Below are 13,527 nucleotides of genomic sequence, written 5' to 3'. Positions count from 1 at the left end.
TTTTCCTGCCTCAGTTTCCCAAGTTGCTGGGATTACAGGTGTATGCCATTGTGCCTGGCCTGTTGAGGATTTTTCTTATTAATTTGTAAGAGCTCCTTATATATTAAAGAAATTAACTTTTTGTCCTTTGTATTCTAGTTTTTAACTTGATCTGAAATTATTTTATTGTGTTCTGCTTTCAGAAATTCATATATTTTGTACCAGGGATTAAACCCAGGGGCGCTTAACCACTGAGCCACATCCCGAACCCTTTTTATGTTTTATTTTTTATTTATTTATTTATTTATTTTAAAGAGAGAGAGAGAGAGAGAGAGAGAGAGATTTAAATATTTATTTTTTAGTTCTCGGCAGACACAACATCTTTGTTTGTGGTGCTGAGGATCGAACCCGGGCCGCACGCATGCCAGGCGAGCACGCTACCGCTTGAGCCACATCCCCAGCCATATGCTTTGATTTTTGAGACAAGATCTCACTAAGTTGCTTAGGGTCTCATTAAGTTGCTGAGGCTGACTTTAAACTCTCAATCCTCCTGCCTCAGCCTCCCAAACTGCTGGGATTACAGGTGTGTGCCATGGTGCCTGGTTCAACTCTCCATGGTGGCATGGTGGCATTTGGGGCTGTTACAAGCAAATCTTTGGGCCTGGGGTGAAGAGGAAGGGAGATGGGTAGGGTCGTTTTTGTCAAAATGTAGGGCCAGATTGAGGAAATAAGAAACAGTGCAGAAGACACATTAGGAATTAATTCTATGTCCAGAAGCTTTGGCCTAAACACATACTTGTCCTGCTGTGTGAGGGAGGGCCAAGAGGGCAGCCCAGCTGCAGCTGTCTGGACGCACTGATCTCAGTGCCGTTCCCTTGGACCCGTTGCTGGGGAGATGACCAAAGCTGCCCTGCACATGGGGCCACCCAGGAGGGAAGGCCGCTGTAGTAGCAGGGGGAGCACTAATCTGCTTTAGCAGAAGGCGCTAATGCTCTAACTTGAAGAGAAAAACCACTTTTCTCTTCTGAATGCAAACCTAAACAGCTCAGCTCAGCCACTCCATCAGCACAAGGGGTTCCTGGGGGAGGAAGAAGGGCAGAGACACCTCCCCCATGCCCTCCCACTCCCTCCATGGCTGCTAGGGAACGCTCCTGACAGCACAGGTTCCAAAGAGCCAGCACAAAGGCTCCATGTTTCTGATTCCAAGGGCCCTGGCCTCAGTTGGAGCTCTTTTTTTCACACTGGATTGCTAAAAAATAGTAGAAACAAGTTGGGTGCAGGGGTGCACACCTGTAATCCCAGCAACTCAGGAGGCTGAGACAGGAGGATCATGAGTTCACAGCCAGCCTCAGCAACTTAGCAAGGCCCTGTCTCTAATAAAATATTAAAAAGGGATGGAGATGTGGCTTGGCGGTTAAGGACCCCTGGGTTCAATCCCTGGTACCAAGAAAGAAAGAAAGAAACATAACAGATGAGGTGGTACACACCTATAATCCTAGGTACTTGGGAGGCATGAGACAGGAGGATCACAAGTTTGAGGCCAGTTTGGGCAATTTAGTGAGACCCTGTCTTATAAAATAAAAAAGAGGGCTGGGGGTATAGCACATGGCAGAGCATCCCTGTCCCAATCCTGTACTGAAAAGTAAACCCACAGAAATGAAAGCAAATTCCTGAGGATGAGGCTCTCCTGATTTCGACAGGATTGTTCTGAATCACAAGAACTAGCAGTTCTGTGTCTCCTGAGCTCCTCAGATCAGTGCATGGTGAACCCTTCAAGCACATGTGTATGTTTTGGAAAACTTTGTGTAAACTTAAACTTTATCCATTTGTGTCAGTTTTTATCTTAGTAAAAGTTTGTGTATGCAGTCCTGTGCCTCATAACAAGATTTTGCTCAATGGTGGGTACACCTTGGAGGTCCCCTAGGATCATGGTGGAGGCCAGGTGTTGAGTAGGCTAGACCGCTGAGTGATGTTTGCACAAGGACAAGGTCAGCCCACAAAGCATTTCTTAGAATATATCCTGTAGTTAAGCTATGACTGACTGTATAAGAACAACTACAGAACCGTGCAATGCCAGGCATATGGTAGGATCCCAATAGATGCACCCCCACACACCCCAAAAGCTCCTTGAGCTTACTCAGGAGTCTAAGAATGCAGAGGCCTGGTCAGTGCCCTGGGGTGTAAAAGGTCCCCAGGGGACTCTGCTGGGCACCCTGATGGTTCTTTTTATTTTTTTAGTACTAAGGATTGAGTCTAGAGCGCTTAACCTCTAAGCCACATCCATAACCCTTTTTATTTTTTGAGACAGGGTTTCGCTAACTTGCTAGAGCCACTCTAAGTTGCTGAGGCTGGTTTTGAACTTGTGACCCTCCTGCCTCAGCCTCCCAAGCCACTGGGATTCCAGGCATGTGCCACCTGCCCAGCAGGGAATCATTTCTTAAATGTCCCAAGGGAGAAAAGGACTCTGTCCTGGACAGGATACTGAGTGTCCAAGTGAGCAGAGAGGACTGACCTGCCAGGGGCCCATCCAGCCATGGGCTTGATGAGGAATGGAGAAGAGAGAACCAGGTGGAACCCTCAGATCTTGAGGCTGGGGAGACCCTGCTCAGCCTCTTCCTGCAGTGCATGAGGCTCGGGGGAAGAGGGAGGGTAAACGCCCATCTTCCCAGGGAAGGAGATTTGCTTCTGTTTGCTCTCTTGTTCTCCAAGCTAAGTATTTTACAAGCCTCCCTTTGCAGACACACTGCTTACCTGTAACGACATGGGGGAGAAGCTTGTGGGGCTGGCGGCAGCTGATGGTGGGAAAGTGGAGGGCTGAGGGAGGCCTGGCCTGCCAGGGTGGGGGGATTGAGCGCTCGGCCCCCTTGTCTTGGCAGCTGGGTGGTGAAAGTGGTGAAAACCCTGCTGCTGAAGATGGGCTGCTCTTACGAGGCCACTTCCCTGGAGGACCAGGGTGGCTGGGAGCTCATGGGGCAGGCGGAGAACCACCATCGCGGAGTGTCTCTGCTGGCAAGGTGAGCCCTGCGGACACCTCGGGCAGGCGTGGGTGGAACCCTCAGATTTCAGATGGACTTGGATTCCCATCTCTCTGAGCAAGACTCATTGCTCCTTTTGTCAACTTGTCTCTGCAAGGGGCTACTGTCCTCCTTGGCAGGTGGACGACACCAACATGAAAGGTGGCATTTACTCAGGGAAGTAACCATGGACATAGTGGCGCCTGGCAATTCTAGAGCCTGTAGGTTATTTACCAAGCACCTTTTCATAGGAATTTGGTTCCCACACCAATGTGATGGAAATGATGATGTCAGAGCATCCGGGAGGGGCCATGGAGACAGTCTGCTTGCATCTGAAGCCGAGCCCCTTCCCTGCTGTATGACCAGGGGCCAATGACTGCCCCTCTGTGTCTCCATTTCCCCATGAAAGCATGGAAATAGTAAGACCCACTTCTGAGAGTGGAGTGAGGATTAAATAAGCTATATATATATTTTTTTTTAGTTATAGTTGGACACAATACCTTTATTTAATTAATTAATTTATTTATATGTGGTGCTGAGGATCGAACCCAGCGCCGCCCCCATGCTAGGTGAGCGCTTTACCGCTGAGCCACAACCCCAGCCCTAAATAAGGTATTTTGAAGAGCTCCTGCCATGTGGTAAGCCCAGCACAGATTAGCTTTTGCTTCCATTCTGGTGCCTGGGACAGGCGTTAATATACATTTTGCATAAGAACATGCCTAGCTCCAGAGGGTAGTCATGTGCCCAAGATCACACAGCCATATGTGACCCACTGGTCCTGACCAGAGCTCTCCTCTCAAATACACACAACTTCCTGTGGGTCAGGGGGGGCACCTTGATTTCTGTGATGTGTCTCCTGTAGGAGAACCTACCCCGGAGTGCTCAGGAGGGCACTCTCCCCAGGGTCTTGAGGCACAACTACATTTACTGAGCACCAACTATGTTTTAAACACCTTGTGGAGAGTGGTTACATGGATGATCTCATTTAGTTCTCTCACCATGACCATTGGAATTACATTATTACTATCCCAGGGTTACATGTGAGTATGCTGAAACCCAGAGAAGTTAAGTGACTGCTTCAAATCACACAGCTAGTGCTAGGGCCAGAATTTGAACCCAGGCCATCTCACTCCTGTCCCTGTTTCCTACCTGCCACATTGTCTTGATTTGCTGATTTTTGGAGCACCGTGCATGGGCCTCATACTTGAGCATGCATTGGGACCATCTCTAGAGCCTGCTGCCCACTGCCCTGAGTTCCTGCTTTGGGAAATGTGGATTAGGACCTGAGAATGTGCATTTCTAACAGATTCTCAGGTGGTGCTGATGCTGGGTGGTGGGTGGAGGGGGCACTTTGAGCACCACTAGCTTAGAGTGAGCGAGGCAGCAGGAATAGGGGAGCCCTGGGTTGGGGCTTCAGCTCTGCTGCTTTCCAGCGCTGTGCCCTTGAGCAGCCGAAGCTGTGAAATGGGGATAATAACAGCAACTGCCTTGAAGGTGATGGTGAGGATCAAATCAAGTAGCAAGGTCAAAGGGTTTGGCTGCCACCTGGCGCTTAGTGAAAGGACCCTCACTTCCCCTCCTTCCTGTCCCTCTCTCCTGTGCAGCTGGGGTCTTCAGCTTGTCTCTTACTGACTGGCTCTGTGCCCTCAGGCACACTGCCTTCACTCGGGGCCTCAGTCCCCCCCCCCCAGGGCCTGGGAACACAGGAACCCAGATGACCCTGGCTTGGGGATTTCCAGTGCCATGGTCGAACTCCGGCATGTCCCCTGAGGCAGGAGAGCCTGAAGGGACTGTCCCCCCACCAGGGCCATGGTGCACTACTCCTGCCAGGAGCTGTGCCGCATCCTCTACCTGCTCATCCCGCTCCTGGAGCGAGGCGACGAGAAGCACAAGATCACCGCCACAGCCTTCTTCGTGGAGGTACCAACTGGGACCGGGGCATGGGGTGGGGTTGTCCCGGGCCTCAGTTGACAACAGTAGTTATTTCTCCTGTGCAAACAGTGCCTTACAGTATCCAAAGCCTTTCTAGGGGTATGATTGCTCAGAATATGAAGACCCCACCCGTCTCCCTCCCTTGCTCGCCCCCTCCTCACACTCCCCACACTCCTCCCCGACTGCCCCAGGCAACCACCAACCCTGGCTGCCAGGCCTCGAGATGCTGATATGAACCTGATCCCACCTGGCCTCCCACAGCAACTGCCTTGAAGGGTGATGGTGAGGATCATCATCACGTGCATCTTGGTGCATCTGGGAGACAAAGGACACTCAGATATTAACCTGGGGGGCCATAGTGTGACTTGTTTGAAGATGGGGAAGTCCAGGCTGTGGTGGGAGAAGAGGAGACTCGAGGGAGAAGGTGTCAGGAAGGGCTTCCTGGAGGAAGGAAGTCGGTGGGAGGTGCTGGGGGGTGGTGCTGGAGAGGTCAGGGAAAGCTGGAAGGGACAGATCCAGAAAGGGAGAGTCCTTAGCGGCAGTTGCTAGTGTCTGTTGAGTGCTACCATGTTCTAGGCATGTGCTAGGAGCTTACATTTATTGATCTAGTTCATCCTCACAGTAATCCTATGATCACTTTGAAGGAGGAAACTGAGGCACAGGTTTCTGTCCCTTTCCCAGGGTCCAAGTGGCAGATTCAGAATTCCAAGCCAGACATTTGGGTTCCACTTCGTTTTCCTTTTCTCCCTCTCTCTCATTCTTATTGGGATTATATATATATATATCAAACATAGTATCTGCCATTCAGCCCTTTTAAGTGTACAGTCATCATCCTGCCTTCATCACCACCGTCCACCTCCAAAACACTTTTGTTCTTCTCCAACTGAAACTGTACCCATTAAACATTAGCTCCCTCTCCTATTCTCCCCCAGCCCTGGGAACCTCCATTCTTCTCTCTCTCTCTCTCTCTCTCTCTTTCTTTTTGGTATCAGGGATTGAACCCAGGTGTGTTTAACCACTGAGCCACATCCCCAGCCCTTCTTATGTTTTATTTTGAGCTAGGGTCTCACTAGGTTGCTTACAGTCTTGCTAAGTTGTTGAGGCTAGCATCAAAACCTGCAATCCTCCTGCCTCAGCCTCCTGAGCCACTGGGATTCCAGGCGTGTGCCACTGTGCCTGGCTCCATTCTACTTTCTCTCCCTATGGGTTTGCCTACTCTAGATGCTGCATGCAAGGGGGGATTTTGTCCTTCTCTATCTGCAATTTCCCTCCCTGCAGCGGTCTTCACAATTTATCCAGGTGTGGCATGTGAAAGGACTCCTCCTTTGGATTGCTATCATATGAACACACCACAGGTCGTTTTTCCCTTCATCTGTTGACTGACAATGTAAAGTCCACTCTCCTGGCCACCACATTTGTCTGCCTTTTATGACCTGACAGTTGTCATGCAGGGGAGTCCTGGCTATTACAAGGGTTTATTGCTCAAAGGCAAGAGGCTCAATGTCTGCTTGGATAGTAAGAAGGATAAGGAAGGCTTTCTGGAGGTGGTGACATTTGGGCCTTGACAGGTGAGTAGTTTATCGGATGGACAGGAGGCAGCAGGGGAACTTCTTGCATCTTTCCCCTCTCTGGGTGCACTGTGAGTCTGGAGAAGGGGCCATGTTGTGTTTGCATTCCATCCCCAGGCCCGTCCTAGGAGGGCTCCAGAAAGTGGGGTTTGGATGGGCAAGTGAGTGCCCGAGGAACACTGCCAGGCCCTGTGGGCATCAGCAGAATGTGTCACCTCCAGGGAGGACAAACCTTGGAGTCAGGATCCCTGGGCTCCAGCTCCTGCTCAGTTATACTTCTGATTTCCCTGACTTGGTGATGGAAAGGGAAGGGACCATGTTTTGCAGGCCTACTGTGTGCAGCCTTGTTCACGTGTCACCCTGTTGTAGGGACAAACGAGGCAAGGCACTGAACATAGCAGGAAACAGTTTTATTTGGCTGCATCCAGGTTCAGAGGGTACAGATTTTGCTGTAATCAATTAATCCCCTGAACCCCCAGTTCAGGTAGTTTCAGAGTTTTATACCCAGCATGTAAGGGGAGGGGCTCAGAAATTCACAGTCTGCAGAAGTTCACATAAAAGCAGCTTTTTCTTTCACTGTTCTGGGCAAGTAAACTCTTCAAGGACAACACCTGAGAAGGGGGGAGAACTTCTTCTCCCCTTTCTTTCCTCTCCCTGCCAGCTGTTACCATGGAGCCCATTTGTAACTTATCTTAAAAATATAGACAGCTCTGTGAAGCCCAGCTCAAGGCCAGAGGCCTTGTTTGCACATTTCTTCAAAGTACTATACTGGATACGTTTGTGAAAACTAGTAAGGGTGTCCAGCACCTGGAGTGCTGGTATCTTCTCCGCCAGTGGCCAAGTAAACAGGGCGACACGAAAATTGGAAGTTTATCTACATTGGACTCTTTTGCAGAGATTCTTTTATTGACAGTCCTAAAATCAGCCATGGTGAAGAGGGCTTTTCTGTGGAGAAAGGGGGTGCCACTTCAACCCCATCAGTCTGCACACAACCTTGCAAATAATTGTGGTGCTTATGGTTGAGGGAGGCCAGGGGTAGTTTTCAAGGCCACACATCCCAGGGAGTGCAGAGATTCTGCCCTGGTTGGTCTCTTGGGAGGGGCTTCTCTGTAAGTCTGCTAGTGGCTGACACAAAGATTCTTGGGGGAGGGGGTGAAGGTTGGAACTTGGTAGATCTCAGGGGTGTCTCTAGGTCCACTACAAGGTCAGGGACTCCAAGTTTTCTGATCCCAGCAATCCTCAGGAGCCCTGAGCACTGGCCCTGCCTCTCTGGGGCAAGGGTCGTCTTGTGGGTTCAAGCTTTTCCACCTCCCCAGCAGAGGTGCCTGTGCCTGTGCCTGCACCCCATAGCCCTCTACCTGTGATTGTCCTTGTGTGTGCTTGCTGCTCCAAGGGCAGTTAAACTCAGGGAGGGAACTTTGTGACTTGGGTGAGTTGCTTAGCCTGCCTGTGCCTCAGTTTCCTCACCTGCAATTTGAAGACTGAATTGCCTGCCTCACTGAATTTCAATGAGGGTGACATGTGCTCACATATGTCCTTAGAACAGAGCCTGGCACCTAGAAAGTGCTTTCTGTGTGTCAGCACAGCCAATATCACTGTGTCTCTCCTGTCTGACCTGGTGCCAAGCTGTGTGGAAGGATGGATGGGTGGTGGGTGCAGCCACCCTTCCCTGTCCCCTCCGTCTGGTCAACTTCCCACCCTCTCCTACAGCTCTCCCTGTGCCCTGTGTTCCCCTCTCACAGACACAGATCTTAATAGTGGTGGTAGGTATTAGGCATGGGCACAAGGGGACACATGTTCATGAGGCTAATGGCAGAAACTGAAGGGAGGGCATGAGGAAGAGGAAGGAGGGCAGTGGGGACAGGGGAAGGGCAGTCCTCAGGAAGGAAGGGGCCAGAGTTCATGTTGGGCCTGAGCTCACGCTGCAGGTGTTCCCCAAGAGCTCAGGTTAGGTACCCAGCCCAAGGAGGAAGCCTTGATCTTTGCCCCAAGGAAGCCCCCAGGTGTCCAGGAGGGGCACACAGGGCAGAAGGGGCCTGAAGGTTTCCAGGTGCTGCCTTGGGATGTTCAGGTCCAGCATGGCTCCAGCGGTTGAGTTTTGGATGGAGCTATGGAAGGTGATGGGGGTCAGAGAGGAGGTGGGTGTCCCAGCAGAAGGGCTTCCTGCCAACACAGAAAGGACAAGACAGCCCAGCCATTCTTGGAACAGTGGGCAGCTTGGGTGGAAGCTGTGGGCTGCCGGGTGGGCATGGTGTGAATGAGGCCACAGGGGCCAGCAGGGGCTGGATGGCACAGGCAGGGAGAGGCACAGGGCTCTGAGCTGGAGAGAAACATCGTTTTTGTCGCGAGGTGTGGAGGACATGCAGAGGAGGTCTCCAGCCAGCTGCTGGTTTTCCAAGTCTGCAGCTCTAGGCAGAAGCTGAGCCTGGTTTTCCCCAAGTGTGGGAGACCTGTGGGCCACTCGCACCTCAGCCTGGGAGTAATTGCCATTGGTTTCCTCAGCTCCTCCAAATGGAGCAGGTGCGCAGGATCCCTGAGGAGTACTCTCTGGGGAGGATGGTGGAAGGCCTGAGCCACCGTGACCCTGTCATGAAGGTGTTGTCCATCCGAGGCCTGGTCATCCTGGCCCGTAGAGCTGAGAAGGTGAGTGGAAGGCAGAGGAACACCTAGCCTAGTCTGGCCCTGGGCTGGAGGAGAATGGAGCTCAACCATCAGCATCTCAGCTCATGGCTGGAATCAGAGCCCATTTCTGTCCATCCTCAGTGGTCTCATCCGTACAGAGGATCTACCTTTGTAACCTTTACGCATTATATTCTTGTTGAATACTTTCTAATCAGGGTTTCCCACAATGACTCTGAAGGCAGGTGCTAGGAGGGAAGGGAATGGTAGTAGTTATTCCTATTTTACAGATCATCAGGAAACACAGGTGCAGACTGTTGGTGTGTTATTGGCATTTTTAAAAAAATTATTTATTTTTATGTGGTGCTGAGGATGGAACCCAGCACCTCACATGTGCTAGGTGAGTGCTCTACTGCGGAGCCATAACCCCAGCCCCTGTTATTGATATTTTTAAAAATGCTTTGTTTTTCTGTTGCACTGTTACAGCTCAGGATGTAGCCATGGCAAAGGGACAGGGCTGACTGAAAATGCAAGATGTCACCTACCTAATCCCCAAAAGGGGGATGATGACAGAGATCCTAGAAATCCAGGCCAGGAAGGAGTTATAAGGTCAAAGAAGGCTTCAGGGAGAGGGAAGAGCTTGAGCGAGGGCATTCACAAAGGCCTGGGGATTGGAGTTGGGCCACCAAGTGCAACTGGTGAACTAGAGGCCAGTTCTCCTACCTGCTAGTCTAGATAGGAACCCCTCTCCCAAATGGCTTTGTTCCACAGACGGCCAAGGTGCAGGCCCTCCTGCCGTCCATGGTGAAGGGCCTGAAGAATGTGGATGGGATACTCGTGGTAGAGGCGGTCCACAATCTCAAGACCATCTTCAAGGGACAGGACCGGAAACTGATGGACAGCTCAGTCTATGTGGAGATGCTACAGGTCCTGCTTCCACATTTCAGTGATGTAAGGACTCCCACAGGTTGAGGGAGGGATAGGGAGTGGGGTCCTCTACTGACTTGGGGGCTGTGATACCTCCCCTGATGGCCCTACCCCATTGGGTTCTGAGTAGGGCCCAGCCCAGAGGAAGGGGCACCTTGTTTCAACTGGCCCATATGTTTTTGTAATTGGTTCATCCAGAGAAGATCTCTTTAATTGGTTCCCCCCGGAGGGAGCTAATCAAGTCTGACCAGAGAAGGTGATCATATTGCTGTTGGTTCACCTAAAAAGGGGATACTTTTTTTTTTTTAACCAGTCCTGGTAGAGGGGGGCATTTCCCCACTTGGCACAAAGGCACCTTTTAAGTGAATTGAGGGCCCTGGCTGAGAAGAATGAAGAGAACTGCAGACCTAGGCTTGGGGGAGGAGTAGTGGCCCCAGACAGCCCCACTGGGTGGCCTGGCTGTTCTTTGTCTCTGTGTCTCTGTGCCTGGAGGGCCCCTCAGAATGAGGGAAAAGAAGGCCATGGAGCCTCCTCCTGGAGGAGGGGCGTTCTGAGCCTGGGGTCTGCTGCAGTCAAGAGAGGATGTGCGCCTCTCCTGCATCAACATATACGGGAAGGTGGTCCAGAAACTTCGGCCACCCCGCACTCAGGCCATGGAGGAGCAGCTGATCCATACCTTGGTGCCCCTACTGTTGATCATGCAGGAGGGCAACACCAAGGTGGGCCAGGTGAGCGTGTGAGGCACTGGGCCTGTAGCTATGTCTCCCTTTGTGGAAACAAACCCGGACCACAAACAACCCATTGGGGGCGGTTATTTATGTCCAGCCACATCTGTCTTCCCAAAGTGTCTATGTCAGGATTCTCCCTGAAAATGCCTGACTTCACTTGTACCCCTTCAAACAGGAATTGATTTTTCCAAAATCCACTTTTCACACTTTTTTCCCCCCCTGGAACATGTTCTGAGTGTCCTAGAATTTCATAGTTCTGGTATTCCCTTTCTCTTGACCCCAGAAATGTATGAAGACCCTGTTCCGCTGTTCTTGTTTCATGACTTGGGAGTTGCCAAAAAAAGCTTATAGCCGGAAGCCCTGGGACAACCAGCCACAGGTGGTGGCCAAAATCTGCAAGTACCTTGTGAGTTTCCAGACTCTGCCCAGGCTCCTTACGAGTGTGTTGCAGGTGGGGATCCCATCCTTCTCTTATCCTTCTCTGCACACCAGCATCCTGACAATTTCCATGACCACCTACAACTGGTTGGCTCTGGAAAACCCATCTCTGACTTCTCTCCCCACCTCTGGTGGTCCCTCTCCACTGGCTTACTGGACCAATGACCCACAGGCACTGCGAGCTAGCACGTCTCTTTTGAACTTTAAAGACTTCCCTTTCATTCTTGCTCTGACCCTCTAGGTTCTCAAAGAAGAAACCTAGAATCATCCTAGACTCCTTTTTCCTCACCTTCCACATCTGATCAATCTTAAAAATCCTAACTCTCTCTCTCATTGGGGCCATGAGTCCAGCTATCTTGTGGGTCTCCCAGCCTTTAATTTTAATTTACTCCCCTTCCAGACCACCAGGGTGGCATTGTTAAAACACTAGCCTGAGCCAGGTGTGGTGTGCATGCCTGTAATCCCAGCGACTAGGAAGGTTGAGGCAGGAAGATTGTGAGTTCAAAGCCAGCCTCAGCAAAAGTGAGATGCTAAACAACTCAGTGAGACCCTGTCTCTAAATAAAATACAAAATAGGGCTGGGATGTGGCTCAGTGGTCAAGCTCCCATGAGTTCAATCCTGGCACCCAAAACAAAACAAAACAAAACAAAAACACTAGCCTGTCTCTCTATGTATTTGCATGTATAATAAATATTATATGTTTATATTATATATTTATACATAATATATATGTTTATATAATTCGCATATTATATGTACATATAATAATAATAGATAATATTTTCTGTGTTGCTCAGATGGAATCAGGACCTTGCATGTACTAGGCAAATGTGGGAGCTATACCCACAATCCCTAGCCTGTACAATGTATCCCTGCATAAGGGGTTACAGTGGTCTCCTTTTCTGCAATAGCAATTCCCAGGATGTATTCCCTGTGACACTAATTTCACCAGATATTCCCCGGGTGAGTGTGGGGAGAAGTTCTAGGATGAATAAATTTAGGCAATGCTTCCTGATGTGTGCATCTCAGCACATGAAAGTCTCTGAGGTAAAGCGTTTGTTGACTTCAAGGTAAATTAATTTAACCACAGAAGCCCCTTGCTAGGTGGTACCTGGGGGCAGCCTGAGTAGGAGCAAACCATGCTCGTGCTGAGAAGGACAGCACTGCAAATGCAGAACGTTTGGCAGTCTTTACCATCTCCTCCCTGTTGTCATGGGCCAGATGAGATTAGCTGGAAGGTTTAGGAGGAGCTCTGTTGAATCAGCCCTGTGGAAGGGAGAAGAGGGGTAGGGTGGCAGAGGAAGAAGTGGAGCTGCAGTGGAGCTTCAGTGGAGGTCTCAGCCAACCCCAAGACCCTGCAGTGAGAGTCTCAAAATGGGCCCAGGGGTCAGGCGTGCATGTGTGTGTATATGTGTGTGTGTGTGTGTGTGTGTGTGTGTGTGTGTGTGTGTGTGTTTCCCCTCAGACTGGGTTTCACTGTGTTGCCCAGGCTAGCCATAAACTCCTGGGCTCAGGCAATCTTCCTGTCTTAGTCTCCCATGGAGCTGGGATTGCAGGAATGTGCTACCACACCTGGCTGGAGTTAGGTCTTTATGCCCTTGTGTCCATCTGTCCTTGGATGCCAACCACCCTGGAAAGGGACATGGCCTGGGTCAGGCAGTTTTCACCAGGCAATCCCAATAGCTGGGGCATTAAGCTCTTCCCACCTGAAGGTGTAAGCAGGCATCTTGCACCCTCACAGGAGTTTATCATAAATATAAAAAGTAACAAGGCCCCACAGCTATCAGCCACACTCAAAGCCTCTGTAGTCAGGCCTCTAATATTATTTCCATCACTTTACAGAGGGGAAAGAGGTCTGGAAGAAGTTTGGGCAGTGTTGCTAATTCACATACCTACAGTGGCTAGGCAGACAGTGACCATGAGTGACATGGACATAGTGCAGCCTGTGAGCTGGGAGAGCCCTGGCCCTGTCAAAGGCCAGGTCCTCTGGTTTCAGGAGAAAAGTTTGAAACCTACATTTTAAAGACATTAACAAAGTATCAATTTAGCTTATTTAAAACACTGCTGGCCACTGCTCTGCCAGCTACTTGTGGCACCTAGCTCGTGTCCTGTATGGCAGACCTCTGTGGATTCTCACTTTCTTCCTTGCTCTCCAGGCCATCAACAGCTTTGCTCATGTGAAAGTCATATGAGCTTCAGCTTTAAAAAGGGGTCAGTACTGTGGCTACTGCCACAGTAGCCAGGTGTGGTTGTGTACGCCTGTCATCCCAGCAACTTGGGAGGCTGAGGCAGGAGGACTGCAGTTTGTGGCCAGCCTCAGC

The 13,527-nt window shown here is 50.5% G+C and overlaps 1 protein-coding gene across 1 annotated transcript in view; it reads left to right on the top strand.

The window, feature by feature from the left end:
• Positions 1-13,527, top strand: part of Mroh7 (maestro heat like repeat family member 7) — a 40,555-nt gene that overhangs the window by 22,456 nt on the left and 4,572 nt on the right. Inside the window, exons 15-20 of the mRNA XM_076862397.2 lie at positions 2,856-2,993; positions 4,799-4,913; positions 8,996-9,136; positions 9,884-10,063; positions 10,612-10,767; positions 11,051-11,173. Of these exons, the coding sequence (XP_076718512.2) occupies positions 2,856-2,993; positions 4,799-4,913; positions 8,996-9,136; positions 9,884-10,063; positions 10,612-10,767; positions 11,051-11,173 (853 nt within the window). The remainder of the gene's footprint in view (positions 1-2,855; positions 2,994-4,798; positions 4,914-8,995; positions 9,137-9,883; positions 10,064-10,611; positions 10,768-11,050; positions 11,174-13,527) is intronic.

Source organism: Callospermophilus lateralis, chromosome 7 (genome assembly GCF_048772815.1).
Source record: "Callospermophilus lateralis isolate mCalLat2 chromosome 7, mCalLat2.hap1, whole genome shotgun sequence".
Classification (NCBI taxonomy): Eukaryota; Metazoa; Chordata; class Mammalia; order Rodentia; family Sciuridae; genus Callospermophilus; species Callospermophilus lateralis.
Note: the sequence above shows the minus strand (reverse complement) of the source record. Positions and strands in the feature narration are given on the sequence as shown.